The sequence below is a fragment of the Dendrobates tinctorius genome, unplaced genomic scaffold, assembly GCF_039654945.1.
Source record: "Dendrobates tinctorius isolate UK_male_01 unplaced genomic scaffold, ASM3965494v1 ptg000155l, whole genome shotgun sequence".
In the NCBI taxonomy this organism is placed as follows: Eukaryota; Metazoa; Chordata; class Amphibia; order Anura; family Dendrobatidae; genus Dendrobates; species Dendrobates tinctorius.
The window spans coordinates 822,117-839,694 of record NW_027361822.1 but is presented as its reverse complement, the minus strand read 5'-3'; the positions used below and the strand labels follow the sequence as shown (position 1 = coordinate 839,694).

General features: G+C 46.6%; 1 protein-coding gene across 1 annotated transcript in view; it reads left to right on the top strand.

Moving 5' to 3' along the window:
* Window positions 1-16,810, top strand: part of LOC141050952 (oocyte zinc finger protein XlCOF7.1-like) — a 60,972-nt gene extending 44,162 nt beyond the window's left edge. The window contains exons 6-7 of the mRNA XM_073547677.1: window positions 6,484-6,574; window positions 13,364-16,810. Coding sequence (XP_073403778.1) covers window positions 6,484-6,574; window positions 13,364-14,274 — 1,002 coding nt within the window. The 3' untranslated portion in view covers window positions 14,275-16,810. The remainder of the gene's footprint in view (window positions 1-6,483; window positions 6,575-13,363) is intronic.
* The last annotated feature ends 768 nt before the right edge of the window (window positions 16,811-17,578 follow it).

Below are 17,578 nucleotides of genomic sequence, written 5' to 3'. Positions count from 1 at the left end.
TGATTCTCTGAAGAAGAAGCCGCAGACTAATCCGCAACGTGTGCACACACCTTAACAGATCAACATACAATATCATGTTATCAGCAGCACATCTACAGTTTACACCCCATAATATAATATAATCTGCCCCATAGTCCTCCATATAGTATAATACACTCCTCAGTCCTCCATATAGTATAATACACTCCTCATAGCCCTCCATATATTAAAATACACTGCTCAGTCCTCCATATCAGGGGTCCCCAACCGCCGGTCCGCGGCCCAGCACCGGGCCGCTGCAGTGCCCTTGCCGGTCCGCGGACACAAGGGGAGCCAGGGGCGGTCAGTGGCGTAGCGGGGGCTGGGGCGGCGCGCAGCAGTTCTTAGCGGCGGCCAGGGAGCGATCCAAGCAGCTCCGCTGCCTGCAAGAGGGAATAGCAGGAGCGGAGCTGCAAGGACCCGTCCAGCTTCCTGCCCGGCGTCCGCGCTTCCTGTCTCTGACTGACACAGAGAGGAGCGCGCCGCTGCTGTGTCAGAGCGAGGAAGCGCGGGCGATGCTGCGGGCAGGTGAGAGGAGAGAGGTGGTGTGTGTGTACGTATAATGTGTATGTGTGTCTGTCTGTGTGTGTGTACATGTATGTCTGTGTGTGTGTGTGTGTGTTGGTCTGTGTTTGTGTAGCCTGGCCCTGGAGGAGATGGGGACATGAGGAGAAGACCGTGAGGGGAGTGATGGAGAGACAGCAGTGATGGGGTGAAGGCAATGATGGGGAGAAGGGAGTGATGGGGAGAAGGGAGTGATGGGGAGAGTGGAGTGATGGGGAGAAGGGAGTGATGGGGAGAAGGGAGTGATGGGGTGAAGGCAATGATGGGGAGAAGGGAGTGATGGGGAGAAGGGAGTGATGGGGAGAAGGGAGTGATGGGGTGAAGGGAGTGATGGGGTGAAGGCAATGATGGGGAGAAGGGAGTGATGGGGAGAAGGGAGTGATGGGGAGAAGGGAGTGATGGGGTGAAGGCAATGATGGGGAGAAGGGAGTGATGGGGAGAAGGGAGTGATGGGGTGAAGGGAGTGATGGGGTGAAGGCAATGATGGGGAGAAGGGAGTGATGGGGAGAAGGGAGTGATGGGGAGACGGCAATGATGGGGAGAAGGGAGTGATGGGGAGAAGGGAGTGATGGGGAGAAGGCAATGATGGGGAGAAGGGAGTGATGGGTTGAAGGCCATGATGGAGAGACGGCAGTGTTGGGGTGAAGGCAATGATGGAGAGACGTCAGTGATGGGGAGAGGGGAGTGATGGGTTGAAGGCCATGATGGAGAGACGGCAGTGATGGGGTGAAGGCAATGATGGGGAGAAGGGAGTGATGGGGAGAAGGGAGTGATGGGGTGAAGGGAGTGATGGGGTGAAGGCAATGATGGGGAGAAGGGAGTGATGGGGAGAAGGGAGTGATGGGGAGAAGGGAGTGATGAGGAGAAGGGAGTGATGGGGTGAAGGCAATGATGGGGAGAAGGGAGTGATGGGGAGAAGGGAGTGATGGGGTGAAGGGAGTGATGGGGTGAAGGCAATGATGGGGAGAAGGGAGTGATGGGGAGAAGGGAGTGATGGGGAGAAGGGAGTGATGGGGAGAAGGCAATGATGGGGAGAAGGGAGTGATGGGGAGAAGGGAGTGATGGGGAGAAGGGAGTGATGGGTTGAAGGCCATGATGGAGAGACGGCAGTGATGGGGTGAAGGCAATGATGGAGAGACGTCAGTGATGGGGAGAGGGGAGTGATGGGTTGAAGGCCATGATGGAGAGACGGCAGTGATGGGGTGAAGGCAATGATGGGGAGAAGGGAGTGATGGGGAGAAGGGAGTGATGGGGTGAAGGCAATGATGGGGAGAAGGGAGTGATGGGGAGAGGGGAGTGATGGGTTGAAGGCCATGATGGAGAGACGGCAGTGATGGGGTGAAGGCAATGATGGAGAGACGTCAGTGATGGGGAGAGGGGAGTGATGGGGTGAAGGCAATGATGGGGAGAAGGGAGTGATGGGGAGAAGGGAGTGATGGGGAGAAGGGAGTGATGGAGAGACAGCAGTGATGGGGAGAAGGGAGTGATGGGTTGAAGGGAGTGATGGGGAGAAGGGAGTGATGGGGAGAAGGGAGTGATGGGGTGAAGGGAGTGATGGGGTGAAGGCAATGATGGGGAGAAGGGAGTGATGGGGAGAAGGGAGTGATGGGGAGAAGGCAATGATGGGGAGAAGGGAGTGATGGGGAGAAGGGAGTGATGGGGAGAAGGCAATGATGGGGAGAAGGGAGTGATGGGTTGAAGGCCATGATGGAGAGACGGCAGTGATGGGGTGAAGGCAATGATGGAGAGACGTCAGTGATGGGGAGAGGGGAGTGATGGGTTGAAGGCCATGATGGAGAGACGGCAGTGATGGGGTGAAGGCAATGATGGGGAGAAGGGAGTGATGGGGAGAAGGGAGTGATGGGGAGAAGGGAGTGATGGGGTGAAGGCAATGATGGGGAGAAGGGAGTGATGGGGAGAGGGGAGTGATGGGTTGAAGGCCATGATGGAGAGACGGCAGTGATGGGGTGAAGGCAATGATGGAGAGACGTCAGTGATGGGGAGAGGGGAGTGATGGGGTGAAGGCAATGATGGAGAGACGTCAGTGATGGGGTGAAGGCAATGATGGGGAGACAGCAGTGATGGGGTGAAGGCAATGATGGAGAGATGGCAGTGATGGGGAGAAGGGAGTGATGGGGTGAAGGCAATGATGGGGAGAAGGGAGTGATGGGGTGAAGGCAATGATGGGGAGAAGGGAGTGATGGGGTGAAGGCAATGATGGGGAGAAGGGAGTGATGGGGTGAAGGCAATGATGGGGAGAAGGGAGTGATGGGGTGAAGGCAATGATGGGGAGAGGGGAGTGATGGGGTGAAGGCAATGATGGGGAGAAGGGAGTGATGGGGTGAAGGCAATGATGGGGAGAAGGGAGTGATGGGGTGAAGGCAATGATGGGGAGAAGGGAGTGATGGGGTGAAGGCAATGATGGGGAGAAGGGAGTGATGGGGTGAAGGCAATGATGGGGAGAAGGGAGTGATGGGGTGAAGGCAATGATGGGGAGAAGGGGGTGATGGAGCACTTATTCAAAACCTATGGTGAGTTGAGTCACATTATAAATGTTATTTAATTATAAGTATGCACTGCTACACTACAACCGTGTCCATAGCCCCGCCCCCTTATGACCAAAGCCCCGCCCCTGCCACACCTCCATCCCCGCCCTGCCGGGCCATGGAAGAATGGTCTTGCTTGAAACCGGTCCCTGGTGCAAAAAAGGTTGGGGACCACTGCTCCATATAGTATAATACACTCTTCATAGTTCTCCATATAGTATAATGCACCGCCATAGTCACCCATGTAGTACAATTCACTTCCCATAGCATAATGCACCCCATAGTTCTTCATATAATGTATTCTCCATAGTCTTCGATACAGTATAATGCAGCCCACATATAGTATAATGCAGCCACCCAATAGAGCATAATGCAGCCACCCCCAGAGTATAATGCAACCACTCCACAGAATATAATGTAACCCCCCATAGAATATAATGCAGCCCCACCCCCATATAGTATAATGCAGCCCCCCCATAGAATATATGGCAACCCCCTCATAGGATATAATGCAGCCCCTTATATAGTATAATGTAGCCCCTCCATAGAATACAATGTAGCCCTCCTCATATAGTATAATGCATCCCCCATCGAATATAATAAATATAATACAGCCCCCCATAGAATATAATTAGCCCGAAATAGAATATAATACAGCCCACCTCCCCATAGAATATAATGTAGCCCCCCCATATTATATAACACAGCCTCCCCCTATAGAATATAATGTAAAATGTACCCCCCATGGTATATAACACAGCCGCATAGTATATAGCCCAGCACCACATGGTATATAGCCCAGCACCACATGGTATATAGCCCAGCACCACATGGTATATACCCCAGCACCACATGGTATACAGCCTAGCCTGCCATGGTATACAGCACAGCATGGTATATAGCCCACCATGGTATAATACAGCCCACCATGGTATACAGGCTGTATACCATGCTGGGCTGTATAATACAGTCCAGCATGGTATATAGCCCCCCCAGAATGGTATAATACAGTCCAGCATGGTATATAGCCCCCCCAGAATGGTATAATACAGCCCAGCATGGTATAATACAGCCCAGCATGGTATATAGCCCCCCCAGCATAGTATAATACAGCCCAGCTTGGTATAATACAGCCCAGCATGGTATATAGCTCCCCCAGAATGGTATAATACAGCCCAGCATGGTATAATACAGTCTATATACCATGCTGGGCTGTATACCATGGTGGGCTGTATAATACAGCCCAGCATGATATAGCTGCTGTGTGATGTGCGGCTGGCTGGGTGCCCCTGGAGGAGCGGGGGCCCTAGGCAGCTGCCTGGTCTGCCTGCCCCTAACGCCGACCCTGAATGTCTGTATAATCTTTTGCATCCTCCCCTGCCCAGGAGCTGTGGTATGATCAGAGTATATCCCTGTACAGTCAGACACACTCATTACACAGTACACAGCAGGGGCACGTTTATAAGCACAGGAACATTTTATTTAAACACATCCAATTGCGGAAATTATTATTATTCAAGATCTATTGATGAAAATGAAGTTTTGTTCATGGGAAAACCACTTTAAGGCCAGGGCCACACTATCAGTATTTGTTCAGTATTTTTCCTCCGCATTTGTAAGCCAAAACCAGGTGAGGAACAATCAGAGGAAAAGTATAATAGAAACAAGTGCACCAATTCTGCATGTTTGACCTACTCCGGGTTTTGGCTTACAAATACTGATGTGAAATACTGACTAAATACTGATAGTGTGGCCGTAGCCTTAGGCTGGTAGAGGTGGAGTAATGATGTGAGGAATGTTTTCTTGGCACAACCTGAGTCCTGGATGTTTGGACATTAGAGCTTACCTAAGCATTGTAGCCCACCAAATTCATGACCTCATGGCAGCTGTTTACCATATGGTAGAAGGAGAATGACCCATGCCACAAGGGTCGTATTGTTATGGACTAATTCCAGGAACATGACAGAACGTTTTAATGATTCATCTGACTGTCCTGTTTTGTGGAACGATTTCATCGCATTTTATATACACTTAGTGGAATCTAAGGCATAATATATTGCTAAAATTCTGAATTTCAAAAGATGTACATAAACTAATAGATGGGTGTGACGCGCCCTAGAGGCCATGGGATACTCGGTACCGGGCCGGTCATCTTAAAGGGATGTGTCACAGTGGCAGTGACTGGTCCGTGGCCCCAGGCGGTCATGTAAAAGGGGAGTATTGATTAGGGATAAAGTTTATGTAGTGATTTGTGCTGCCAGTTGGAGTGTTCGACTGTAGTATAGCCGGCACTGCAGATGATCCCTGGGGGAGTAGATGGTGATGGCAGTGCAGATGTTTAACCCTCTCCATCCAGGGCTGCCACCCAGAGATTGTGATGGAAGTAGAAGGTACGGAGTAATAAGGCACTTTACCATTTACTGTAGTTCAGGTGCAGTTCAGAGGAGATATTACAACTCTCACCAGGTTACAGTCTGCTCTGCAGAATGGGAGTTATCCTTCTCTCTGCTGTGACACGGTGTAAGCTTCCTACTATTCTAATCCCTTCTGGGACCAAGGCTTCCCAGAGTTTAGAACTTTGCAGTATAGCCACTACTCATTGTGTCTTCCTCCGCTGGCAGCTTGGATCCTGTGTGAAGCTCGAGTTCCTTCTTGCACAATCCTTCACTGATCCTAGTTTGCGGCAGTCTTTCTGGGGAAAACACTTTGCTGTTGGTTGTATAAACTCACACAGTCTCTCAGCTTACCACCCTGCTCTGAAAGCATGGATGGCCTAGGGCTGGCTCCCTAATGCTTATTAGCTTTACTCCTGGATGGAGGTCATGTCATCATGGCTGCCAGGAGCGTTCTTCCTCCTTCTTCACTGAAAAAACAACTCTCGACTCCTCCCCCTCCCAGTTAGGGTATGTCTGCAAAGCTCTAAGCTTCAGAGAAGTAAGGGAATGAGGTGAATTGTGTGTGTGTTGTGGTCTCTAGCAGAGAAAGCATACCTCCCATTGCTCACAAAACACATACAAAACAGTACATATTTAACAGTTTTGTGGCGGTAAAGACGCAGGGCGCCACAGGTGTTTCTAGTAATGTGGCCATTCAGTGTATGTTTTATATCTGGTGGAGATGGCAGGATAAAGCTGATCATAGACATTAGATGTCTGGATCTTCTCGTCATTTTCTGGTTACGGACACTGCTGGTTAGAATTAGGAGTCGACAGGTTGGATTTATGCAGGAGACCTGCAGCTATGTGATGATTACTGCTTTCATTTGTAGTTGTCATGTTAATTTCTGATATTTTCTGTTCCTCTGATTTATTTCACACAATCTCTCTGTCTGTGACTTTTACAATATTTTTTTCAGGGTAAAGAATTGACCCATATTAATACTACAGATACATATGTGAGGAGTGATGAGCGGTGGAAAGAGGAGATTCCTACAGATAACAGCACAGGTGAGCAGTGACCACTACTTGAAGATAAGTCATATATTCTACTCATTCATCCTTTGTGGGGGGGGGGGGTGATGTTGATTTTCCTGGCAAAAATTTCTATTAAGCCATTTTTTGCCCAGAAATTTGAGGGTAATATCCATACATTCTGTTCTGGCCTTATGCGCACATAATTACTGCAGCCAACCACTTGCCATAGCATCAACAAACTGGTCACTTCTGAGATCAGTGACTGGCTGAAAAGGTCACATACACATCGGGTCTTAAGGGGAAGTAAGTACCGTCTATAGTCGCGGATAAGCCGAGATTTTCAGCTCATTGTTTCGGGCTGAAAGTCCCTCTCTCGTCTTATACGTGAGTCGTATACCGGGGGTTGGCGGGGTAGGGGGAGCGGGGGTGTCAGAGATCATACTTACCCCCCTGGCACATCTCTGCAGCCGCCCTGCTTCTCCCACGCCTTCTTTCAGCAGTCACGTGGTACTGTTCATTAAAGTCAGGAATATGCGCATATTCATGACTTTAATGAGTGGTACCACATGACCGCTGAAGGAAGGAAGGGCTGCAGAGACCGTGCCAGGAGGGGGTGAGTATATGCGATATTCACCTGTCCTCGGTCCATCGCTGCACGCCGCTGTCCTCCGTGTACTCTGTCAGTGACATTCAAGGAGCAGAGGGCGCGATGACGTAGTTAGTGCGCGCCATGCCCTCAGCTGCCAGACAGAGCGGTGCACAGCAATGGACCGGGACAGGTGAATATCGCAGGTGCCGGGGCCCTGAGCCGTCTGCTCAGGACACCGCCACCTGGCCCCTAGTGACGAGAGGTAAGTATGTCTTTTTTTTATTTGCAGTAGCGGAATATGGGGGCATAATGTATGGAGCATCTTATGGGGGCATAATGTATGGAGCATCTTATGGGGGTATAATGTATGGAGCATCTTATGGGGGCATAATCAATGAGGCATAATCTATCGCGCATTTTATGGGGGCATAATCTATGGAGCATCTTATAGGTTCATAATCTACGGAGCATCTTATGGGGCATAATCTATGGAGCACCTTATGGGGGCATGTTCTATGGAGCATCTTATGGGGTAAAATCTATGGAGCATTTTATGGGGCATAATATATGGTGCATTTAATGGGGGCAGCATATGGGGGCATAATGTATGGAGCATCTTATGGGGCAGCAATGGGGGCATAATCTATGGAGCATCTTATGGGGGCATAATCTATGGAGCATCTTATGGGGGCAGCATATGGGGGCATAATCCATGGAGCATCTTATGGGGCAGCATATGGGGCATAATCTATGGAGCATCTAATGGGGGCAGCATATGGGGGCATAATCTATGGAGCATCTTATGGGGGCAGCATATGGGGGCATAATCTATGGAGCATTTTATGGGGGCAGCATATGGGGCATAATCTATGGAGCATCTTATGGGGGCATAATCTATGGAGCATTTTATGGAGCATTTTATGGAGCATTTTATGGAGGCATATTCTATGGAGTATCTTATATCTTATGGGGCATGATCTATGGAGCATCTTATGGGGCATAATCTATGGAGCATCGAATGGGGGCATAATCTATGGAGCATCTTATGGGGGCATAATCTATGGAGCATCTTATAGGGGCATAATCTATGGAGCATCTTATGGGGACATAATCTATGGAGCGTCGAATGGGGGCGTAATCTATGGAGAATCTTATGGGGGCATAATCTATGGAGCATCTTATGGGGGCATAATCTATGGAGCATCTTAAGGGGGCATTATTAACCTTTGTGCAGCATTATATGGGGTGTATTTTGTATGGAGCATCTTATGGGGCCATCATGAACTGTATGGAGCATTATATGGGGCTCCTGATTCAATATGGATATTCAAAAACATTTAACCTACTGTCTTAATTAATTTTACTTTTATTGGTATCTATTTTTATTTTTGAAATTTACCAGTAGCTGCTGCATTTTCCACCCTAGGCTTATATGTGAGTCAATAAGTTTTCCCAGTTTTTTTGTGGCAGAATTAGGGGGGGCTTATACTTGGGTCGGCTTATACACGAGTATATACGGTAAGTCAGTGAGGTAGATGGGCAGCATTGGAAGAGAAGCTTTAAGTGAACAGTAAGGAGAATATAATATGTTATTACTTTTTAATGCACATTGAGAGGAGAGATGAGAAGATGTAGGAAGACCTGGTGAAAGAAAGTGCGTAATTTTGGAGAATCGGTTCATAATCACCAAAGCACTGAACAGTTTAATGAACTAGGTAAATCTGTTAGAAAGTCCATAGTCATATGGGTCCATGGGGAATACGGAGCAGGTAAAATAAGCAACATGCCAGTGGGATTTTGGGAAGAACTCACATTTAGGTGGAGAAATGTCCTTGGAGAAATATCCCTAAGGTGAAATCTGCTTTCTTCAATTTTGTTAAATGAAGGGCTTTCCAGGAGAGATATCTCAGATATTACTTGGAGCCCCTGGGAGAATATAATTGCTGACAGTGCCGAGGTTCCGTAGCCTGGTTGGTAGGGTCAAAAGAATGAGAAAAATTCTGCTTAACATTCTTGTCTGGAAGGCAAAAGTGAAGAATAGCAAGGAAATTCATATCAGGAGAGGCCAAAAAAAGCCTTTAGAGAAAAAACAGTGGAAAATTTCCCAGCCAACTGTGTTATCTATGTTACACATAGTCCTCCCAAAATATGTGGACTAGGCCTGCACTCCTATAGTACTGAAAGAATACATGAGCTGCACTGCTGCTGCACATGTAAAAAATGTGATATTCTTAATTATCATTTTTTTGTATAAAAAAACATGTAAACCACCAACGAGTGACACGTCCTTCCAGTGGCTTTTATATCGTTCTCACTGTCTAACCCTGCATAGGGGCACAGCAACCTGAACTACGGCAATAGTGATGATAACAATGATATTATTATCGCTGCGATGATATAGCGGCGGCTTATAATAAGGATCGGGTGTCATACACACTGCTCTAAAAAGCAAAAAGAACTAAGAAAATTTAGGGGATTAAGACTCAAGTCTTTACTGAAATGATTTGTCTAATTAGTTGAGAGTAAATTAACCCCTCTCCGACATCAGTTGTAATAGTACACCAATGTCGGACACTCCCTGTTTGGTGTGGGCTCCGGCGCGGAACCCGCACCTTTGCAGGCAAATGACAGCTGACATATACAGCTGACATGTGCCCGCAACAGCTGTGGGCGGAATCACGATCCACCCATGGCTATTAACTAGTTAAATGTCGCTGTCAGAAGTTGACAGTTAACTTGTGCTTACCGGAAGCGCGTCACTAATCTTGCCCATCGGTGACCCCATCACGTGATTGCGGGTCACCGATGGGTCAGCATAACCTCTATGTCATAGCAAGTGAGCATTTCTGCTACACACAGGCGATCTGATCATTGCCTGTGTGTAGTAGAGGCGATAAGACAACTACAGCTTCTAGTCTCCCATGGAGACTATTGAAGCATGCAAAAAGTGAAAAAAAAGATTTCAAAAATATTTTAAAAATATAAAAGTTCAAATAATCCCCCATTCAAAATAAAACAATAAAAAAAAAAATCAAATATACACATATTTAGTATCGCTGCATTTAGAATCGCCCGATATATCAATATAAAAAAAGAATCCGATCGGTAAACTGCGTAACGAGAAAAAACTTCAAAACGTCAGAATTACGTTTTTTGGTCACTGCTACATTGCAATAAAATGCAATAATAGGCGATCACAAGATTGTATAAAAAAAAATGGTATAAAAAAAAAATCAGCTCGGCACGCAAAAAAAAGCTCTCACTCAGCCCCAGATCACGAAAATTGGAGACACTATGGGTCTCGGAAAATGGTGCCTTTTTTTTTTTTTTTTTTACCAAACTTTGGATTTTTTTTACCACTTAAATAAAAAAGAACCTAGACATGTTTGGTGTCTATGAACTCGTAATGACCTGGAGAATCATAATGTCAGGTTAGTTTTACAATTTAGTGAACATGGTTAAAAAAAATGTGGATTTGCACTTTTTTTTTGCAATTTCACTGCATTTAGATTTTTTTTCTCGTTTTCCAGTACACAATATGTTAAAACCAATGGTGTCATTCCAAAGGACAACTTGTCACGCAAAAAAAAACAAGCCCTCACATGGCCATATTGACCGAAAAATAAAAAAATTATTGCTCTGGAAGAAGCGGAGCAAAAAACGAAAATACTTATGGTCATGAAGGGGTTAAGCATCAACGATGAATAGAAACAATATTCCTTAACCAATTGAGGTCTGAACTACAATTTGCCTCAAAAATCAAAGTACAAATTTGAAATTACTTGTGGCTCCAGTCTGCATTAATTTCATAATAGAAAATCAAAATGTGACTCCGGAGTGTGTAAGGTCCTACGGTGCCGGTGTGTAACTTCTACAATATTTGCTAAGGGTAAAGATGTGAACCAAATTGCTGTATTTCTCGATCTAAAGAACAAACCGACTCACTCCAGTTTTTGATGGCAAAAAGAAAACGGGAAAAACACATTTCTTACTAATTAAAACTTCTCAGTTGGTATAAAGAAGTGGAGGGGTCAATATCACTAATTTTAAAACACTAAAGTAGAATAGGAAGGTAATAGATGTATAGGTAGTGTTTCTCCGCAGCATATGTATTATACTGTGGTAGCCTTACAGCATGCACATTATGTACACTGCTGCGCGCACACTTCCTGCACACACTGTTGCATGTACGGTGGCTCAGTGGTTAGCACTGCAGCCTTGCAGCACTGGGTTCAAATCCCTCCAAGGACAACATGTGCAAGGAGCTTGTATGTTCTCCCTGTGTTTGCGTGGGTTTCTTCCAGATTCTCCAGTTTCCTCCCACACTCCAAAGACATATAAGTGAGTAAAATAAGTAAATGAATAAATGTACAGTACATGCACACTCAGATTTGCTACACAAACACATCTCTGCCACACGCAGAGCTCTACTTAACCTACACTCTCAGCTCAATTATATAATCAAAACAGACACACAGATCAATTACAACTCAGCTCACGTACTTCGTCAAAATACCTCACAGCTCAACTACAGCGAACTTTGTTCACCTACATAATCAAAACATACACACACACAGCACAACCACAACACACTCAGATCATCTATATCAGCAAAACACATACAACTTAGCTACAAAACCCTGAGATTACATACCTCATCAAAAAACACGCAGCTTAGCTACACCATCAAAACACACACCTCAGCTTCAACACACTTAGCTACATCATCATAACCCATACAAACATATTCATTGTATATGTTAGCATGATTTAAAGTTCCTTGCATGCATGTGACTGACCTCATGCCCTGCAAGCTCTTTTAGCTAGTCAGGTGAAAGCTAATTCAGCTAGTCAGCACATGCAGCATTGGTGTACGTCTTGGTAGATTTCTCTCCAGCCCTGCACCGATCAGATAGATCAGTGTCCGGCAGGAGGAGAGCAGTTTGCTCAGTGATCAAGAAGCATGCTGTATTCTGCCCAGCTATTCTCCCAAAATGATCTAAGTCTTAATATTGGCTCAATATTCTTGAGACTTTGCTGAGAGGTACAGAAAATCTTCTTTCATGGTGTTTACGAGCTTGCAGTCCTGAAGCACCATTGATTCCATGATGCTGTACATGTAAAAATGGGTTATGTACAAAATATGAATATAGATTACAACGAACAAACTAAAAATGCCTGACAGGAACAGAGCGCACCTGCCCTTGGGCTTATTATCTACAGGATAATAGGGAAGGAAACGGTGAATTTGGGGGTTGCCGCAGCTCTCTTGCTGGTGAGGTGGCAGTGCAGTCATGCAGGCTGGAAGCTTTCTTGAAGAGATGGGTTTTCAAGTTCCGGCTGAAAATTCTGAATGTGGTAGATAATTGGATTTGTTGAGTCATAGAATTCTAGAAAATTGGAGATATTCATGAGAAGTTTTGGAGGCAATTGGGTGAGGAACCTACCAGTGTGGAGGAGAGAAGGAGGTCTTGAGCAAAACGGAGCTCAATAAGATTTAGTTACTACCTAATGCCCCCTTTTTTGAAGTTGTCTTGCTGTTTCCTCTCCTATAATTACTTTCATTTAGAACAGAACATATTGATTCAAAATCGCTATTGCTTCCTAACTGCACAGATTAATATCCCTGAAGTTTGTCTGAGTTGGGGTTATACAGTGATTGTGCAAGTGTTCCCTTTTTTTGACCAGTGTATATATTTTAATTTGTATTATATTTTAAAAGCTGGAGCCTCAGTAGGGATGTTAAACTGGCTCAGTGATGAACTGGCTATTAGATTTGGGAGGGCACTCTATTTGTGTGCATGTTTCCAGAATGACCACCCACGCTGCTTGCAGCATGGGTACCCACCATCCGACATGTTCACTGAGCACGTCTCTCTAAACCAGACCTGAAGGGTGCCAGAAGTGACATCTTTCTTGAGATAATATACCCATATACTATAAAACAATGACGAAGCTGCAGTGTCTGGGAAGTGGACATAGAGGACGTTGTTACTCTTCTATCTCTATAACTTTGTTATGTTGTAAGCTATGAAGGCTATATGATTCTATGCCTAGGATAGCCAAACTCAGAATTAAAATACAGTTCAGATACCTATAGCACTAACATACTACTACATCATCATCATCATCATCATGAAGAAGGTCAGGTCCTTACTTAGAAATGTTATTGCATGTATGGATATAATTAAAAGGTACTGTTGCCGAACTTATTTTAATTTTATTCTTGGTAGATGACTGTACCAGGAGCTCAGAGGAACATTTCATATTTTTGGATTTGAAAGCAGATGACCGTGTTATCACACCAGATACATGTGAAGAACCTGTAATTATCCCAGACAAACCTCCAGCTATTCACAGTAAAAATCTACCATCTGATCCTTTTCAACAGCTCCCATCATCTGATTCATCATTGACTCTTAAGCAGAAGATAAATAACAGAAGAGGTGGTAAACATGAAAGTGCTCAGACAGTGGAGAAGTCACATCCATGTTTACAGTGTGGGAAATGTTTTTCAAGGAAAATAACTCTTGTCACACACATGAGAAGTCACACCGGGGAGAAGCCATTTCCATGTTCAGAATGTGGGAAATGTTTTACACAGAAAAACCATCTTATCATACATATGAGAATTCACACTGGGGAGAAGCCGTTTTCATGTTCCAAATGTGAAAAATGTTTTACAGATAAATCAAATCTTGCTGTACATCAGAGAAGTCACACAGGAGAGAAACCATTTTCATGCTCAGAATGTGGGAAATGTTTTGCAGGGAGATCAGGTCTAGTAATACATCAAAGAAGTCACACTGGGCAAAAGCCATATTTATGTTCAGAATGTGGGAAATGTTTTAATGAAAAATCAGTTCTGGCAAAACATCAGAGAACTCACACAGGGGAGAAATATTCATGTTCAGAGTGTGGGAAACGTTTTTCAGAAAAATTCCATCTTGCAACACATCAGAGAACTCACACAGGAGAAAAGCCATTTTCATGTTCCAAATGTGGGAAATGTTTTACAGCAAAAGCATATCTTGTTGCACATCAGAGAATCCACACAAAGGAAAAGCCATTTTCATGTTCCGTATGTGGGAAATGTTTGACAGAGAAATCAAGTCTTGTAGTACATCAGAGAAGTCACACATAGGAACAGTCATTTTCATGTTCAAATTCTGGTAAATGTGTACCCATTAATCATATCATATTTTCATGATCTTCAAAGAACTGACACAGGGGAGAAGCCATACTCATGTTCAGAAGGAGATAAAAGGTTTACAAAAACTACAGTCATATTAAAGAATAGAGAAGTTATTTTATTTTTAAAATCATTTTATTGACATTCTTCAAGAAAAAAAAGCGGTACATCAGTTAATATACATGAAAAAGGGAATGCAATCTAGAGCACCAGCTGATAGTTCGGAAATGTGTGCAATTACCAATAAACAGCTCTAATTGGAAAGCAAACAATCTAAATAATACACATACATTAATCATATGTTAAATATATTCTACATTTATATTAGGCGTATCTCTGTTTTAAAAGGGTTGTCCAATGATGCACTCTTCCGTACAATATAACATCGGTCATGGACTGAGGCTGCTATTCTTGATTAGAATCATTGCCCAGTCAACCATGCAATACCCGGTGTAATATTTAGGGGAAAACTACGTTAGAGGGTGGACCCTCTGGGTCACGGATCCAGAGCCCCTGGGCCGAGCACGCCAGGTGAAGACCGACCCCTATACAGGGATCGTTTGGGGCAGGACCACAGAGGACGGAGGCGCGACAGCCGGAACCAAGAGGGACGGCTCCACGGACAAAAGGACTGGGGAGATGACGGTGCGAAAAACGAGCAAGGGCCAGTGGCACAGGGAAGGAACAATACGGGAGAAGGCAAGTGGAAGACCAAGGCGGACTGGAGACAGGGAACGGCACAGGGGATGGAAGGAAGACAGCGCCCAGGCAGACTGGGTGGGAAGGGAGACACGGGACTGAGGGCGACAGGGCGAATCAGGCAGAGAGAGGTAAACTACAGGAAAACTGTAGAGGCCAGAGGGTGCAGAAAAACTACACAATCATCAGGCGTCCTCCTGACAGCGAGGACGCCTGAAATACAGCAACCCCCGGAAGTGCGTCCCCCAGGCCCGCCCCTCAGCGCCGCCCACCGCTGGAGAGAGGGCGCGGGAGGTGGCGTGCGCGAACCAGGGGGCGGGAGCCAGGATCCGCCGTGTGGATGAGTGGACGGCGGGCGCGTGACCGGACGGGAGCGCGCAGGTGAGGAAATGCTGCGGTGCGCGCTGCAGCAGCAGGGGCATCGGCGGGCATACCCGCCGATGTCACAGTACCCCTCCCCTTACGTCCTCCCTTACTGAGATTGGCCAAAAACTTTTTCAGAATGCGAGGGGCGTTGATATTTTCCCGAGGCTCCCAGGACCTCTCCTCGGGACCAAAACCCACCCAATCGATAAGAAAAAGGGTCTTACCCCGGACTTTTTTCATAGCCAAGATGTCCTTGACCTCGAAGACGTTGTCCGAGATAGCAGGTGAGGGAGGGACGATGGAAACTGGTTGGAACCGATTCAGGACTACGGGTTTCAAGAGCGAGACATGGAAAGCGTTGGGCACCCGGAGCGAAGCAGGCAACCTCAGTTTGTAAGCCACTGCATTAATACGTCCAATCACTTCAAATGGTCCAATGTACCGAGGACTCAGCTTATAAGAGGGAACTCTCAGACGGATATGTCGAGTTGAAAGCCAGACCTTGTCACCTGGATGGTACGGGGGCACATCCCTCCGTCTCTTGTCCGCATGTTTCTTGATTCGGTCGTTGGCACTTTTGAGCGCGTCCCTGGTCTCTCCAAATCTGCGAGAATTCTTTAGCAAGAGAATCGGCTGCGGGTACTCCTGTAGAGGAGGAGAAAGGCAACGGAATACCTGGGTTTTGACCGGTTACCACAAAAAAAGGTGACTTAGTGGTAGATTCACTGGGATGATTATTGTGCGAGAATTCAGCCCAAGGTAAGAGCGCAACCCAGTCGTCCTGATGAGCGTTGGCGAAGTGACGTAGGAAGGTGGTTAACCCCTGATTCATTCGCTCCACTTGCCCGTTGGTCTGAGGATGATATGCGGAGGAGAAGTCGAGAGATGTACCCATAAGCCGGCAGAGTGCCCTCCAGAAGCGGGAGGTGAACTGGACCCCCCGATCCGACAGAATCCGCTGAGGAAGACCATGCAGCCTGAACACCTGGTGGATGAAGATCTCAGCCAACTTCGGGGCGGACGGTAGTCCCGGTAAGGGAATAAAATGGGCCATTTTGGAAAAACGATCTGCCACGACTAAGATGGTGGTACATCCGGCTGAGCGGGGTAAGTCAGTCACGAAATCCATGGCGATCTGCTGCCAGGGGGCCTCAGGAACTGGCAACGGGTGAAGAAGACCGGCGGGCAAAGTCCTAGCCACCTTATTCTGGGCACAGATTGTGCAAGAGGCCACGTAGTCCATCACATCCTGGCGAAGCGTGGGCCACCAGTAATACCGGGACAGCAGTAAGAGAGTCTTCTTTGTCCCAACGTGTCCAGCAATTTTGGAGGAATGTCCCCAGCCCAACACCTCTATACGTCTGCTTGGAGGGACAGCAAAATTCACAGGAGCCAGGGTGATCATCTTAGTCGGCTCGATAATATAGGATGGGACTTCATCCCTCTCAGAAGACTGCAACGACCTGGAAAGGGCATCAGCCTTGATGTTCCTATTACCCGGTCGGAAGCGAAGTTGGAAGTCAAAGCGGGAGAAATACAGGGCCCACCTGGCTTGCCGGGCATTGAGCCTTTGGGCAGACTGCAGATAAGCCAGGTTCTTGTGGTCCGTGAGGATGGTAAAGGGATGTACAGCCCCCTCGAGTAAATACCGCCATTCAGCCAAGGCCATCTTAATGGCCAGTAATTCTCGGTCTCCAATGGAGTAGTTGCACTCCGCCGGTGAAAAGACTTTAGAAAAGAAGCCGCAAGGAACCAGCCGTCCGGACGAAGCCTGCTGGGACAGGACCGCCCCCGCTCCAGTGGAGGAGGCATCCACTTCCAGGACAAAGGGTCTGCTGGTCACAGGCCGATGCAAAATGGGTGCTGACGAAAAAGAACGTTTCAGAGTTTGGAAGGCGTTTTCCGCTTCAGGGGACCAGGTGTTGGGCTTAGTTCCCTTGCGGGTCAGGTCCGTGATGGGTTTGGTAACCGTAGAAAAGTGAGGCACAAACTGACGGTAATAGTTTGCGAACCCAAGAAACCGCTGGATGGCCTTAATCCCCACTGGACGGGGCCACTTGAGTACCGCACCGAGTTTTTCGGGATCCATCCTTAGACCGGAGTCGGTGACGACATATCCCAAGAAGGGTAGTGACGACTGCTCAAAAAGGCATTTCTCGATCTTGGCGTAGAGTTGGTTCTCTCGAAGGCG